The sequence below is a fragment of the Schistocerca cancellata genome, chromosome 3 (genome assembly GCF_023864275.1).
Source record: "Schistocerca cancellata isolate TAMUIC-IGC-003103 chromosome 3, iqSchCanc2.1, whole genome shotgun sequence".
Taxonomy (NCBI): Eukaryota; Metazoa; Arthropoda; class Insecta; order Orthoptera; family Acrididae; genus Schistocerca; species Schistocerca cancellata.
Window position 1 is genome coordinate 883476576 of NC_064628.1, and position 17861 is coordinate 883494436.

The 17861-nt window shown below is 36.7% G+C and overlaps 1 protein-coding gene across 1 annotated transcript in view; it reads right to left on the reverse strand.

Moving 5' to 3' along the window:
- LOC126176627 (probable chitinase 10) overlaps positions 1-17861 on the reverse strand; it is a gene marked incomplete at its 3' end in the record, with an annotated part of 192366 nt that overhangs the window by 26946 nt on the left and 147559 nt on the right. Inside the window, exons 32-37 of the mRNA XM_049923786.1 lie at positions 13278-13420; positions 9762-9947; positions 5659-5971; positions 4030-4241; positions 1707-1945; positions 1493-1626 (exon numbers count right to left, since the gene is read on the reverse strand). Coding sequence (XP_049779743.1) covers positions 1493-1626; positions 1707-1945; positions 4030-4241; positions 5659-5971; positions 9762-9947; positions 13278-13420 — 1227 coding nt within the window. The remainder of the gene's footprint in view (positions 1-1492; positions 1627-1706; positions 1946-4029; positions 4242-5658; positions 5972-9761; positions 9948-13277; positions 13421-17861) is intronic.

The following is a 17861-nucleotide window of genomic DNA, read 5'->3' on the forward strand; positions in this document are numbered from 1 at the left end:
CTGACACTAATTGTATCTGGTGGGCCCATGGATTTGTGCGTTCAATGGCCTTATTGGCTAACTTCAATGCTAATTAACTAGGAAATGGTGCAATGTATTTAATTTTTCTTAACAATTATTTCTCAGCAAAATCTAACCTGCAACATCCTTACAAGCTTTTGAGACTGTTTCTGAGCACCCTGTAGTAGTTATGGAACTGTGCAAGCTTTCGGAGACAGTGGCTCCTTCTTCTTGCAGAGCGGTTGAAGGGGAAGGAAGAGTGAGCAGGGAAAGGACTGGTGAGGTTTAGGAAATGTGGAGAGTTATGGAAAATTCAACCAAAACACCAGGCCAAGGGATGAGAAGGAAAGACTGATTGGTGGGGACTACACTGGATGAAAAATCCAATATTGCAATGCAGTGCAATCCCTAACAATCAGTCTTTCCTTCTCATCCTCTCTGGTAAGTCTCCCATGTCCAGGGATTCTGGGCAATTTTGTATAAATCTCCCCATTTCCTAAGCCTTGCGAGTCTTCTCCCTACATCCCTATTCCTTCCCCTTCAACCTCTCTGCAACAACAAGAGCCATTGGCAGAAACCCTTGAGATGTTTACTGTGAACCCTAAGCTGGAACTCCTTCCAGATGCTACATACTAGGTCAGTTAGCTCCTGAACTTACACAGACAATAGTGCCACTCCCCACTACAAAGTGCTCATAGATACAAATAATGGCGTGCAGCCTTGTTCAAACCTTTTTGCTTAATGCTACTTTTGCAACATGGGTGCCACATACTTCACCAGCATGGCTGCTACCAACTTCAGCAGCAAGTCTGCCAATGTCACTGCTTACTTATTCAAGGAACTTCTCATTTAGTCATTTCCATATCAGACTTTTCTATTACAAAAATGGTTCAAATGGCTCTGAGCACTATGGGACTTAACTTCTGTGGTCATCAGTCCCCTAGAACTTAGAACTACTTAAACCTAACTAACCTAAGGACATCACACACATCCATGCCCGAGGCAGGATTCGAACCTGCGACCGTAGCAGTCGCGCGGTTCCGGACTGAGCGCCTGAACCGCTAGACCACTGCGGCCGGCATTCTATTACACCATGACATTATTTTATAGTGCAGTTATACTTTATGTGTTCGTTAACTTGATACATTTTATGTTTATGTAAAGACTTCTATATGTAAACTAATGTTCATGGTCACTGATACCAAATTATTTACTGCAGTGCTACTGTGCAGAGAGAAAAAGAGAGCATGGAAGAAGGGTGGAGGTGGAGTAGAGAGAAGAGGTGAAATAATCTTATTTTCAAGAATTGTGAAATAGAAATGAGCTCCTCCAGTTTCTCAAATTTCCATTTTCCACGGAGTCATACCACTAGCTACACCAAGTATAATTTTATGTAGATGGAATTCACACTTACCAAAATCAGTGATTAAATACATAATTTTCCAAATTTACATTAAAAAAATTTACATTTTTAAAAATAAGTTGTTCTTACCATTGTCTAGATCTGCCCAAGAGTCATGTGGCTTTATTGTTAGTGTGTTGCCATCCAGCACTGCAAAACCATAAGCAATATGTGTACACAATGATGTATCAATATCAGATGGTAAATACTTCCCAAGACCTTGCCTGAAAAAAAAAGCAGAGAAATTACAAAATTTCCATTTTACGAAACAGTAGTTTATGTAGCTAATATAATGAACACTCACCTGTACCATGCCCAGTTTGTGAAATAACAGACAACCATGTAGTCTCCAGAGGGTGTCATAACAGTACTGGTGCCTGGTTCACTAGGACGAATGCTTGTTGTGACTGTGGATTCAGACATATGGATGTTCTCTGTTGTTGAACTCATTTCTGGCTCTTGGGTGCTAGCAATTGGTGCTGGATTAATGACAGAGCTGTCTTCCTTGCTGCAATCTGTATTTGAAGGCCAGTCGCAATGATCCTGTGCACAAAGGAAAATTATGCTGCTTTTTAAATTTCTGTTTTCTTGTGAGAATAGTGTAGCATTAACTTAATTTTAGTTAAAATTGTGTGTGTGTATGTGTGTACAGTTGTGTGCATGCACATCCATAAAAGCAACTATGAACTTATAAACCAGATTAAAGAGCTTATACAAGGTGTCCCAGGAGGAAAGATCAATGTTTAGGGATATAACAGGAATGGTCATTTGAAGCATTAAAGTTTCCCAAATGTGGGATCTTTAAGGCATATCATAAAAGCTATGAGCATTTTTTTTTCATTTTCAGCACTATGAAATACATCTCCTCTTTTGAACAAGTGCTCAGGTACCTTATGGTATGCATTTTAGTGCTCATGTGTACTAGACTATTTTGGTTTGAATGATTATCCTGTCCTATCCCTATACTGACCACTCCTCCTGGGAAACCCTGTGTTTTAGAATTTTGCTTTATAACTGAATTAGTTTCATACTTTTTCCAACCAGTGAGCAATAATAATTATTTTTCGCCATTTATTTATTTTTCTGCTTTGCATTTTTTTAATTGCTTCATGCCTATTTATGTTCTACCACTTCTTTCACAAACTTAACACTGTTTCTTTACCCCCCCCCCCCCCTTCCATTATCTAACTCTCCAGTACATGCACTCCTTCCATCTAGTGTATTTGAGTGTATAGTGGAATGTGTTAGTTTATATTAAAAGAGTTCATTGTTCACTGGTTTAGTAGCCTTCTTGTCATCTTCTACTGGTTACATTTATGATGATCTTCACAATAAGTTCATCAGCTGTGTTTGTCAGATAATAGGACCTGCAATCTTCAGTTAAGTATATGGCAAACTGAAGCCTTCTGACAGATTAGAGCTGTATGACACATTGGATCTTGGCATTTTAAGGGCAATGTCCTAGTAACCCAGTCATCTCTATCATCACACTGATTTGCAGATGGGAAGAAATCTTAACTATGTGCCATCTTAAGGAAATGACAAATTGGCTGTGCTTGGATCAAAAGTTGCAAGTAAGCCTACAGTTCTCTGCCTTCTTTCATGACTCAAGAAATATAATCATTTGAAGTTTTCCATCATCACTGTGGAAGAGCTGATATCATGTCTGTTCTGCCATATTCTATAAATTTATTTCTGCACTCACATTTTAAATAACTATGCATTTTTATGAGGAAAATTGTAGTATTTGTTGATTGTGTTCTACATCTTTGATAAATCAGAGAAATTACATTATGTAACACATGAAGCTGCTGTATAATTTATTTTCATTGTACAAGTGGTTTTGGTTAGAGACTATTTCTTGACCCCTCTTGTACAACATTATGGAAACAGGACATTTTTCATTCTAGAAAGCTTCCTGTATCCATAAAGTTACATGAGAGGTTCTGGAAAGTAGTCTCTGACTGAAACCAGTATACGATTAAAAATTAATTATACAATATACTCACTATGTGGTGGCAGCCTTCTCATCACATCCAACAAGTCTCCTGACCCAGGGTTCTAGTCAACATTTCCATGATTCTCACCATTTCCTATACCTTGCTAGTCTTTTTCCTTCATCCCTCTTCCTTCCCCCTCAACCCTTCTGCCAAAACAGGCCTCTGAAAGCTTTATATTATAGTTTCAAAAATTGATTATTCTCATAACTAAATTATGCAGCAGCTTCATGTGTTACATGGTGTCATTTCTCAGAACTGTTGTCATATACAATTCTTCGCATCATCTCATCTAAGATGACAGAGTTAATTGGATCCTGGATCTCACAGTGTGTTAGTGAATTATATGTTATTCCCAGTAGTGCATAAGAAATGTCTGATAGGTCCCCCCACAAAATGAATGATAATATCAGATTCTGAAATTATATTTGATTTAAGGTACAAAGTTAGTGATTGTTACTTTCTACATAGAATCTGTGAAAGTGTAATGTGATATAAAACAAACACTCAAAACAAAAATTGTGTTTGGAAAAAACTTATGAAGGTTACAAAAACAAAAGGTTACAAAAATGAATACTGTAATAATTATTTTAAACGTGAACCATAGTAACAACACAGGCTGTAACTTACCTTGTTCCAGTAGAGCCCTTGTGGACAACTCTGCTCCATGAAGTCACCATATTGACAAAGATAATATTTATTACAGTCTTTATCATGTGGAGCAAAAAGACGGTTCCCACATGTAGGATCTTTCGGAACAATACCACCACCTCCGCTTATTACGTTCCAGTTGTTAGTGGATGATGTAGGAGGAATTGTAGGGTGAATTCGATTATCAGTCTCTGGAAAAAATAAGTCAGTTTTAATGCAGGCTAAAATAAATTAGTGCTTACATTCTTAGTTCAGAATAAATTCAATTATCAGTCTCTCAGTCTCTCGAGAAAAAAAAAAAAAAAAAAAAAAAAAAAAAAAAAAAAAAAAAAAAAAAAAAAAAAAAAAAAGAGAGAGAGAGAGAGAGAGAGAGAGAGAGAGAGAGAGAGAGAGAGAGAGAGAGAGAGAGAGAGAAGATCACTTTTCATTCATGCTGAAAGAAATTGGTGCACACACTCTTTTTTATATTTTTATGTGATATTTAAGAAGCCAACATTTTCTTAACATTATAAGATGAAAGACAAAGATTCATATGCACATCATTAGTCATTACACTACATAGAGGTGCAGGAAGACCATCAGACATTAAGGCCATAAAACAATAGGCAATGCTGAATTGAGCAAAATTTGGCAAGTTATGATAGGTGAAAAGTGTACTATTATATAAAATGGCTCTAAAATATTGAGCACATTCACCAATGCAGTTCTTCTGCATTAAGCATGATGTGGGTTTTAAAAGGTGTATGGTTAGGTAGTATGTGCTTGATTGGTGTGTTCCAAGTACAAAATAGGATCATGTAATGTCATAAACAGAAATGTCTTAAATGTTCTGCTTTTAGTTAATTCACAGGTAATCACTCTCTGTGAAGTTGAGGTATGGAGCAGTAGAAAGGCACAGAAACAAGATTAAACTTGTAGCTAAGTTTTTGCATAATGTTCCTCTCACACCCAAGAAGTAATTTTCTTTAAATGCTATTTGGATGTGACTGTGATTGTGTGTGTGGTGTGTAAGTCATACTTTACAGTTAATGTTTACCTTTAATCCTTCCATTATTTGTATTCTGCCCAGCAATTGACAATATTGTATAACTGATACTGATCCATTTGCTAGAACAGAAGCTCATCTATTTGTAGAGTGTGCACAAAATAACTTGGTCAGTACCTGCTGGAATGGACAAAACAACAGTAGTGGTGGGGCTCTATCATGAAAGGCTACCATGCAGGAAGGGACGTTAAGTTCGATATCTGAAGCCAATGCATGAATGATTATCTTAAATATCTTGTAAGCTTACAGATAGTGGCTACAATGTTGATTATACTTCATTATCATAAATTTGCTTATTATAGTACTTGACAATGAGGCCTTTTTTGCATGATATATTTCCATAATCTAATGATATTTGGTAAATTCTACCCAACAAGATGCTCCCTACTCTGTTAATATGAAGGTGTTTTGTTGCATCCTATATATTTTCTTGGCAGCCTGACAGTGGTTTGGAATGCTGCAAGGTAATAAAATCAAAAACTGTGTTTATTACTAGTTATACATCATGCAGATGCATTGAAATAGTGTTAAAGAAATGCTTACAGTAAAATTTGTTGCTTTACCTTCAGAGCCTGGTTTCTCAGTGGCTTCAATATCACAGTTAGGGCCAGGGCCTGGGTAACCTCTTAGCACTCTGTTAATTGTTTTCAACAAGGGATATTTCTCACAAGAACACACATTACGGAAATCATCCAGGTCTAAAGCCCAAATCATGCCACCACCTAATCCCATCCTTTTTATGAAGTTTGATTTATAACGAATCATTGACGTGTCATCAAAGGACACCCATTGATCACGCAAATATGCATAAGGCCCCATACGACCTTCTGGATCTTTCACAACCCTCCAGCCCTTCTTCTGGATATTTGTGCAAATCTGGAATAAAAAAATATAAGTAATTCATGTTGTTAGTATTTTCTTTGCTACAGAATATTTACAGTACATCTACAGAATATTTATAGTACATCTTTAGTTATGAAACTAGTTACAGAAATGAATTGTGAAGTGCACTTTTATGACATTGCAAATAGTGAATTGTAAAAACAAAACAATACTTTACAACTTACTAAGTTTTCAGGTACTGCTGTGATACAAGAAGAAGTAGTAATTTTATTTCATAGTCTTTGTACATTCCTGAATAATACATGGGGTTTAATGGAAAATAGGTCTGTTGCAGGAACAGCTGCTTGCTTTATTTCAATAGCATTCCTTACAACTCCTTAAACATAGATTGAGGTGTACAACCAAACTGCATCCTCTACCTTAGCATAAATTTCTCTCTTTTATCCATCTTTAGTTTTGATGCAATACATCATGCATTCCAAATTATGTAAAGTGAAAAGTACATGAAACATAAAAACCTTGGGTGAAATATGTGGGGAAAGCAGAGGAATGTGATGATGGGGCACATGTTAAACTATTTCAAATCACTTAATTAATGCAGTTCTGAACTGATACTTCATATTTAAAATCCATTGTTGCTACAACTAAAAATGTGGATTTATATCACCAAATGCATTTTGTTTTATTGATTTAAGACATCATAATGCATCTGGAATGAAAAATATTTGCAATTTTGATTTTCTTTCAACATCTAAAACAGTTTGTTGCAAAATATATTTGCTACTGATATTTACTCACAGCATTTTTGTCTGATTTCTGCTTATATCTTCCGGTGAATTCCTCTGGTAACCCTGTTTTTCACAAGTAAGTTTCTGGCTTTACTTCACATTCATTTTAAGTCTACACATTTCTTGGTAAGAATTATGACAAAATATAACATTACTAGTGTAATCGTACATCAAGAATTGTGTTGTTTCAGCATTTACATGACTCTCTTCCATGGACCAAATAAATAAGAGACCATCTCTACCGCTCTTCTTCATAAATATTCAATATCCCCACTTAGACCTATTTGGTATGGACCCCACACAAGTGAGCAATAATCAAAGATGGGATGCGCAACTGTTTTGTAAGCAAACTCTTTTGTAAACCGATTGCGTTACCTACAACAGAGCCTACATGATCAGTCAATTTCATATCTGCACAAGTTGTTACGACCACACATTTTCACACATTGACTGATTCCAATTAATGAGTAATAGAATACAGTACTTTTGCATTTTATGAAGGCACAATTTTGTATGTCTGAATACTTAAAGCAAAGTACCAATTTTTGCACCACTTTGAAATCTTATAAAGATCAGCCCAAATATTTGTGCAATTTTGCTCAGATAAAACAACATTACAAATAACTGTATCAGACAAAAAAGGGCTGTGGCTACTTTTCAAATTTTCTGCCAAGTCATCAGCATAAAACATGGACAGCTAGGGTCTGATACATTCTAATGGGGCAAGCCTGAAGTTACCTCTATATCTGTCAATGGCTCTCCATTTGAGATGACATGTGGTATCCTCAATCCACACACAACTTTCATGTGTTACCCCGCAAGACTGTACTTCCATTGGTAAGGGATGTGAAAGTGACAAGGGAACCTTCCCAAGTGTCAATAAATGATCTTAGTGAAACTTGGCAGGTGCATAGAGAGGGCAAAATAGTTCAATACATATTATTTTGTTTGTGCTCAGTTTCACTTTTAAGGGGTAAAACACACCCCAAAATGTAATTTGGAATTTTAGGTTTAGAGGGAATATCTTCAAAACTGTAATATATTAAAAATTATTTTCACATAGAAGTTGATATGTAATTAATGTTCTTGGAAACTGAGTAATCAACTTTTGTAATAATTTGAAATTCTGCAAAATACCCCATTGCCAATAATTAATTCTTATGAATGAAAACTTTCATTACAACATAAATTAAAGAAGCTTCCAAGCCACATACATCCCTATGTAATAAATGTGGATCCTGAAATACCATTTTTGGAAGAAAAAAACTGCACACAATATGCTGTTAAGAGTATTTTCAACATAACTAATTAAAATATTTAAACATTCATTACTATTCTAATTATTTATTTTACTTATATTTGTTTTATGTTTTAAATTGTTATCTTTTATTTTACATTCATGTTTTTTTTCATTTTACCATTTCACATATTTGCAATTTGCCATTTGAAAATAATAATTCTTTATTAGGATACAAAAAAATTGCAATAATGATAATCTGTACTGAAGTGCTTAAACATAACTTTTTTTAACGCCATGAACATAAAATAAATGATATTTCTTCATGTAATATACAAGAGAGAGAAGAAATGTAAAAAAGATTCAGCAGGATTTCAAACTGTCATGGCTGATCCTCTAAATAAGCTGATGCATCTGGCATATTTCAGTACATTTGTAAGTGTTGGTGGAGAGAACTAATTATGTACTAATGACTGCAGATTGATTGTATTGTTTCTATGTGGAGATTGCCATTATAATCATTCAACAGAATTAGTACTTCTAACACTGAAAGCTATATACATCCCATAACTGTACCTGTGCCATTGAGAGCTTTGGGATCACCAGAAGAATAAGTTCCTAGTCTGCAGGTATTGTGCTCCAACATTTTTTCAAGTGATCACTGGAAGTATAAAAACAATTACAGAGAGATTTCTCCCTCACTGGAAAGAAAACATCTTTCAAATATCTTTTGACCTGGTCAGTCATTTGATTACCAGATTTCAATGCTGTCATAAGGACGTTTGAGGCTTCAACAAGAGATTATTGAATTCTTGGTTCAACTCACCATTAGTTTCTTTTGAAACTATGAAAAGGTGGGTGATCAGGGTTAAAAGAAAACATTTAGAGCATCATACCTGACAAGAAACATTTGATGATCCCATAGGGCTCAATGGCACAGTTGCAGCCATGCAACATGTACGGCTTGCTATTTTTGAAGAACTCTGTGAGAAGATTTTCAGATCTAGTTCTATTTATAATGTCAATCTCCACATGAGGAACAATAAAGTCAAGCTGCAGTCACTAATACATAATTAATTCTCTTCACCATGGATTACCAATGTACTGAAATATCCCTGATACAAATCAGGATATTTAGAGGATTGCCCGTGACAGTTTGAAATCCTGCTGAATTTTGTTTTATATTTCTCTGTGGTGTATATTACCTGAAGAAATTTTGTTCATTTCATGTGCATGCTGTAAAAAAGATGTTATTTTTAAGCACTTCCTTACAGATTATCATTATTGCAATTATTTTGTATCATAATAATTAATTACTTCTTATTTTGAGTTAACAAAATATATGTACGTGAAGTAATAAAAAAAAGGGAAAGAAAAATTTAAAATGTAACAATGATTTAAAACATAAAACAAACATAACTAAAATAAATAATTAGAATAGTAATGAATGTTTACATATTTTAACTAGTTATGTTGAAAACACTCTGACAGCACATTGTGTGCAGCATGTGATGTGGGTGCAGCTGCTAGCAACATACTGTTCACACTATGCTGTACTGTGGACTTTGTTGCTGGTCAGTCACTCATTCTATGAAGTCTGTCAGTAGAGACCCAAGGAATGGTCTGTTTATTTCCAATGGTCTTTGCATAGGCTCAACATCACTCCCTGTACAACTGGTCATGAACTTTGTTTCTACCTGCTCCCAAGTAGAATGTTAAACTCTTTGTTGTGGTAACAACGTAATCAATATGAGGACACATAAACTTAATCTACCTCCATCACCTCACCCTCATTTACCTCATAATAGGAAAGGAATCCACGTGCTCTCGTAGACTCTCCAGCTTCGCCTCCCCCATATGTTGGTGCATTCAAGCCATGGTCTGAGTTGTCAGCAAGACTGAATGACTGTCCATACATTGGCATTCCCATCACTATTTTTTTGGGGTTGGCTCCCTTCTGAATCCAGTAGTGGATAGAAAAATTCTGTGAACAAGAAAACAATAATTACATTTTCTGCCAATTTCTGATAATATTGCATAAAAAGCACAACTTTTAATTAACAGAATATTTGCGCTTCACATACTAGATGTCATTTTGATTTCTGTACTTTATTGTGTGAGAGACTGGTTATCCTCATTTCCACAATAAAATAAATAAATAAATAAATAAAACCATCTGTGGTATTGTGTCAGAGGGCAGCTATAAATCTTGGGAGAAAAATGCACATGTTGATCGAGAAATTACAGTTATGGCCAAAATGTTTTCAAAGAGTCTATGAAATAATAAAGTGCAGAAACTGCTTCAACACATTAAGAACACAAATTGATAATGAATGGAGTTAGTGTTATCTGCATTATAGTTACTGCAGTAAGTGCTTTCACAGTGTTGTTTCTTCCTTTCTGGTTTGAAAGATAAACCTACAGAATCTGAATGTTTAATTCTAGGAAGAATGAACCAATAAGGAGAAAAAAATAAATCACACACATGCTCTACTTTCATAATAAGTAAGGAGAGGTATTCTTTAAAGAAAGTGAAAATGGAACCTATGTGTTTGATGAGACAGTGCTGTCTCCTATACAATACATAAAGCTGTGCAATAGTAAGAAGGAACACTTTTTAAAACCACAAACAAAAATACCTTCTAGATCCCAATGACATCTCATGAAATAGAGACAGAACTGCTCATATCAACACAAGTTACGCTGAAGTGTGTTTTTCAGAAATGTGAGATGGATATCCGCATTTAATGTTTATTCCCATTAGTGTTGGTTAATATTTAGAAAAAAATGATTTTTCTAGTAAGCCTTAGTAACTATTACCTGAACAGTGCTGGGTAAAACAGTAAATTAATTTAAAATTAAACAAGAGACAATTTTTGTAGGAAAATTTTACATTATTATATCCCTATAATATGTTAATTTGTTATTAGAAAAAGGCTTTCCCAAAATGAAGTCTATTAAAAGAATATCGTACAGTGAAACAGGGAATGGAATCTTAAAGAGATTATAGTTAAGTTGACTCATGCTCTCCATCACTAATTTGTGAGATGGTGACACAGTCTGAAAAATGAAAACAGTCTTTATTAAAGTGATACTAAGTAATTGTACAATTAAATTGCCATGTTTATATATTTATCTATGTATTAGAAGATGAAAAAATACATAATAAACAAAACTGTTATCATATGTGTACTGTATTCCAGCAGGGACTACAGCAGATTGTACAGCAACTCATGCATTAACACATAGTTATTTTGAAGAACTTGCTACATTGCTGTTCCCATTACAATACACAATGGCATGCAACAGGAAGAGGGGACATTTTAATAAAACGAGAACCAAAAATCCCTTTTAGATCCTAATATCACCTCACAAAACAAACACAGAAGTACTCATATACTTTACAGTTTCTCTTCAGTGTAAAGAAAATTAACACTGAGGTGATTGTTCACTTTATCTTCAGAGTACTGAATAGTTAAGTGCAAATGTAGTACAGCAATCTAATTCCATCCTTTTCCCCAACAGATAACTGAAACTGCATTTTCAAGAAAATGTACGTGACACCAATAAAATAAATTCTACTTCTTATTTACCAAGTCCAGATACTGTGTAGTTATTAATTATTATCTGATTATAGCAGGAGGTAAGTACTAAGTGGGGAAGAAAGAAAGAAAGAAAGAAAGAAATGAGTCACAACTGAAGAGTACTGGAATAGTATTACATTAGTGTGTGAAATATACACTGCAAGGGAAAAATTTAGTACACAATGTTGATTTTGATCCAGTGATTGCATGTGCCACCTTGGGGGATAGTAGATGTACTGATAATTTTTCGACATCATCCACCATAGCACATAGGCATAGCAGTCAGAATGCCATCTATGTCAATGCTTTAATAGGGAATACTCACAGCCAGAAGGCTCACTGTTGTGGAAACATGAGAAGCAAGCAGGCAACCATGCCTTGGAGATAAACTCATGCTTCCTACAGCAAACTGAGCGAGTTTGAAAGGGATCAAACTGCAGCCTTCTGAGTGGCAAGGTTGTCCTTTCAGAGAGTTGCCACAAAAGTTGGATGTGCTGCATCAGCTCTCCAAAGATGCTGTTATCAGTGGTCATGTGTGCATTCTCAAACCTGTAGATGAGATTCTGGGCATCCATGCAGCACAGATGCCCACCATGATCATCATTTTGTAAGGGCAGCAGCAGTCGATCATACAGTTACAACAGAATTGATAAGAGGGCTTGTGAGCCCAGACGTGTCAAAACAAACTGTCTTTCACTCATGCCACACCACTGACATCATGCACAGCTTGACTGGTCACATCAGAGGACCACATGGAAGATAGAATGGTACACCGTGGTCTTCAGCAATGAAAGCAGATTCTGTCTGCATGAAAGTGATGGTTGTTTGAATGTACAACGTAGACCCAGTGAAAGCTGTCTCATACAGTGCATTCATGTAAGACACAATGGACCCACACAAGGCTTTATGGTCTGGAATGCAATAAAGTATAAATCTTGTTCACATTTAATGTTCCTGGAGGGGATGCTAACCAGTGCTTGATACATGCAGACTGTTGTTAGACCTGTTCTTTTGCCATTCTTGCAACAGGAAGATGATGTGTTGTTCCAACAGTATAGTGCTTGTCCACAGACTGACATGCTGTGCAAGATGTGCAGCAACTTCCTTGGCCAGCACAATCTCCAGACTTGTCTTCAACAAGCACCTGTTGGATACGATAGGACGAGAAGTAAATTGTGCGACTCGTCAACTAACAACTCTTACAGAACTACGTGAAAAGGCCAAGCAGGCATGATGTAACAGATCCCAGGACAGTATTTGCCAACTGCGTGATGAACTAGATGTCAGAGTCAGTGCCTGCATTGCCGTTTGTGGAGGCTACACCACTTACTAATACGGGTGTTTCAACATGGGTTGATACCTGGCACCTTAGAACTACTTGTGCTGCTGATCTGCAAATATAATCATTTCATGTACTCCATCATATGTACTGTTGTAAAAATAAACCTTGACTGAATTAGAAACCTCTAAAAGGTTGTACTACATCCCCCCCCCCCCCCCCCTACCCCCACTCGCTCCCTGGCAGTGTGTATACCTGCATAAATCATGTTTAGTTCTACATCAACAAATACTTATCATTTCATACTTCCTTATACTGGCCAAAAACTAATTTAAGACACAAGTCACATTAGTCCCTTAACTGTGTACTATTGTGTAACTTAAAAGCTTTTATCATTTTCCTACTTTGGTATAATTAAACAGAATTATTAATAACTTTTATGAATTCTTACAGCATTGAATGTGACATCAACATCCTCTGGATGTGTGTACATTGGAGCCACATGGCCAGTTATCTTATCCCACTGTCCATGGAAATCATATGTCATCACTGCAATCCAGTCTAGATTCTGGGAAAGTGTTGGAACATCGTAACCTGCAATCATTAACAGATATAATTAATATTCTCTCTGTAGAAATTGTTCTCACAAAAGCGATTTGATACCAGTAAGAAAGACATAAACAAAAGCATAAAATTATGAGTCAGAATCATTATACAGTACTTTCATCCAGGATATAAAATTTTAGTATTGCTGATAGTCACATATAAAATTAGAAAAGTGTAGTTTCATGCAATCCCAAGTACACTATATAGGCCGCATAATTCTGGCAGATGTTGTAAGACAAGACCTGCAATTCAAGGATGAAACAAATGTATTTACACCACAACGAAACTTAAAAGAACTGCAATCATTTCTAGTGTTAACAAATTACTGTTGAAATTTCATGGAGAACTATGAAGCCACCTTAAGACCTCTCAAGAAATTACTAAAGAAGGAAACTCATTTTGTTTGGTCAATGGACTGCAAGAGTGCCACATTAAAATTGAAAGAAATTCTTACAACATCACCTGCTTTGGCTTGTCCAAATTGTGTGCTAGTACTGTCACTGTCAGCTGCATTTTGAGTCAAATACAAGAGGGGGAAGAATAACCATTTGGTTATACATTACATCATCTGAATCAAGCTGAGTAAAACTACAGTGCCATAGAAAAGAAACTTCTGGAGCTTGTCTCCGGAACTTATTACTTTCAGTGTGACCTATATGAACAACAGTTCACAACAATTACAGGTCATGCAGCTTTAAAAGATCCCAGCAGCAGGCTTGTGAGATGGGCCTTAAAATTTGTTAAATATGACTTCATGATCAAATTACAAGACTGGCAAGTTAAATCAGAATGCAAATGCCTTGAGAATGAAAATTAACATCTTGCTAGTAGTCGATGTCTCATTGAAGAATTAAAAAAAGGCACAAGAGTCCAATCCTGAGTGTAAGAATTTGGCTGCCTCACCAGATTTTATTATAAAGGATGGCATTTTATGAGTATTTAAGAAAACAATTCTTGCAGAACGGATAGTAGTTCCAAAGGCTACCCGCAAGTGGTGCATACTGTAGCATTGTTATGACAGCATACCGGCATGCCATAATGGGAAAGGTCCCATGAAAGTGCGCATCACACACTGTTAATAGCGAACACAACAAAAGAAAGATGGAGAAGCTTATATTCAAACTGTCTCCCTTACGCTAAGAGAGGGCAAGGATGAAGACCAAATATAGTTCTTCAGACTTTGCCTGAGGCAGCAGGACCTTTGGAAATCACAGTTCTTGATATCGTGGGACTGTTCCCCATAATGGACCAAAATACCAGATATATTTTATCTGCCACTGACAATTTTTATCACTTTCTTATTATGATAATCACTGAAGATATGCCGACTGAGACAATTGTGAAAGCATTCATAACTCAAGGTAATATCATTTGAGAGTACAGAGACCATTGGAACAGATCAAGGGACAAACATTATGCTCATTCTTGTGGTACATGTATGTCAACTACTTAAAACAAATGTTGAGCTACGCCATTTCACTCTAAGAATAATGGCAGGGTTGAACACATTCATAAAACTATAGTTAAGATGTTGTCTTCTTATGTGAACAATTCTTACCAAGATTGGGATCTTATATTGACATTTGTGATTTTGTCATACATAGACAGGGTACATGAAACAACAGGTTTGAGTCCGTGTGAGGTTGTTTACGTTGCAAAGTGCCTTCCTCTTTCGAGGTAGAGAAGTTGTCACATGAAGTAAATTCCAATGAAGTGAAGAACCTGGTTAAAATATTGAAGTTTATTTGGAAGGGGGTTCAGCAGAACAATGCAGCCGCAACACAAAAGCAACACACCTGTAGTCAAAAGAATGCTAGGCTGCTGCTGCTATATCAAGAAGAAGATTATTTGCTCTTATGACAAGCCATCATCAAACTGGGCAGAAAAAGAAATTTAAATGCTGCCATGAATTCCTCTCCTCTGCCAGTCTTTTCATCTCAGAGTAATACTTGCAACCTACATCCTCAATTATTTGCTGGATGTATTTCAATCTCTGTCTTTTTCTACAGTTTTTACCCTCTAGTACCAAGGAAGTTAGTACCTGATGCCTTAACACATTTCCTGTCATACTGTCCCTCCTTCCTGTCTTCACCAATTCTGCAGAGAACCTCCCCATTACTTATCTTATCAGTCCACCTTTTCAACTTTCTTCTGTAGCACCACATCTGAAATGCTTCAATTCTCTTCCAATTTGGTGTTCCCACAGTCCATGTTTCACTACCATACAATGCTGTGCTCAAAATCATACTCTCTCAAAAATTTATTCCTCACATTAAGGCCTTTGTTTGATACTAGCAGGTATCTCTTGGCCAGGAATATCCTTTTTGCCTGTGCTAGTCTGCTTTTTACATCCTTTTGCTGCCTAGGTAGCAGAATTCATTAACCTTATTTGCTTCGTGATCACCAATTTTCACGTTAAGTTCCTCGCTGTTCTCATTTCTGCTACTTCTCATTACTTTCAACTTTTCTTGATTTATTCTCAATCCATACTCTGCAATCATTGGATTGCTCATTCCACTCAAAAAATCCTGTGATTCTTCTTCACTTTCACTGACAATAGCAATGTCATCAACCAGTCTTATCACTGATATCACTTCACTTTGAATTTTAATCCCGCTCTAGAACCTTACTTTTATTTCCATTGCTTCTTTGATGTACAGATTGAACAGTTGAGGTTTTGATCTGAGTTCCTTGTTCTTGATCTTCCACTCTTATTGTACCTTTTAGGTTCTTGTACATAAAGTGGTTTCCATTGCCTCCTGTATCTCATGCTGTTGAGCATTGCTGATTCTTTGGCTTTTTAGGGACAAGAGAGTTCCCTGAACCTCTGTCCACTTCCTCACTCTCTTTGTCAAGGCTGTCGACAGAACAAGGGTGACTTCTTATGACAGAGGTCTTTGGCCACCACTGCTGTTGATTTTTATTCAAAATTTAGGCAGTGGCAGCATACAAAACTGAGATCAAGGACATTTTGATTACTAAGCAAAGCCACAACCCCTAGACCATGGGTCCATTTGATCACTTAATCAATTATCAAGATTCTGATGGTGAATATGGATCTGTGCTGGCAGTTGTGGAAGATTCTGGTCACTAGACCATGGTACACAAGCTAACAAAGAACTGACTGGAACAGAATCCAATATGCAGTAAAACTGTTACACAGCAATCAACATGTTCCCATTGCGATAACTTATGTTCCATCCCTCTGTACAGTTTGCAGTGTAGGGGTTAAGAACGGATTTTATCTGAAGTCTCATGTGGGAGATATTGTCAGTATTTTCTATGTCACCCTATTGTTTAGCCATACTGATGATTCTGTTGTCTGTTTTTGCCCTGTCGGGCCCCTGATTGCTAGGATATTTTGCTTTAAGTGTTGCATATGTGCCATTGTTGTGAAGTTGCCTGTGTGACTTATAGGCTTTTACCATATTGGTTTGGTATTACTACTGCCCAGATAGAACTTCTCCCCCTCTGAATTACTTGTTATGGGCAATAGCTTGCCCACTGTCGACATCTGGCATTTGTCTATGTTAGCCACACAGCTGGTATCTTTCCTCCACTGCGCACTACTCTGATATAGCTCGCTGTTGTTGTAATGCAGTTCCATAAGACTAGCAGGCTCCTGTGCTACTATAGCAGACTCCTGTGTACTAATGCATCACCACTTTCACATTTGCATGTTACACGGTCCCCATTATCCCAGAATTAACCGGTATGCCCTTTTCAGCCTCAGATCCTTACTTTACTTATTGTTTTATATTTTATTATCTGCCTCTACTATTGCATGGTTTTGTCATATGTCCGCATTATTTTGCTATGTTAGGACATTGAACTATAATACATACACCAAAGAGCCAAAAAAACTGGTACACCTGCCTAATATCATGTAGGACCCCCGCGAGCATGCATAAGCACCACATCATGATGTGGCAAAGACTCGACTAATGTCTAACATAGCACTGGAGGGAACGGACACCATGAATCCTGCAGGGCTGTCCATAAATCCATAAGAGTATGAGAGGACAGAGATCTCTTCCAAACAGCACATTGCAAAGCATCCCAGATATGCTCAATAGTGTTCATGTCTGGAGAATTTGGTGTCCAGCAAAAGTGTTTAAACTCAGAAGAGTGTTGCTGGAGCTGCTCTGTAGCAATTCGGGATGTGTGAGGTGTTGCATTGTCCTGCTCAAATTGACCAAGTCCATCAGAATGCACAATGGACATGAATGGATACAGGTTATCAGACAAGATGCTTACATATTATGTGTCACCTGTCATAGTTATACCTAGACATATCAGGGATCCCATATCACTCCAATTGCACATGACCCACACCATTACAGAGTCTCCACCACCTTGAAAAGTACACTGCTGACATGCAGGGTCCATGGATTCATGAGGTTGTCTCCATACTTGTACACGTCCATTC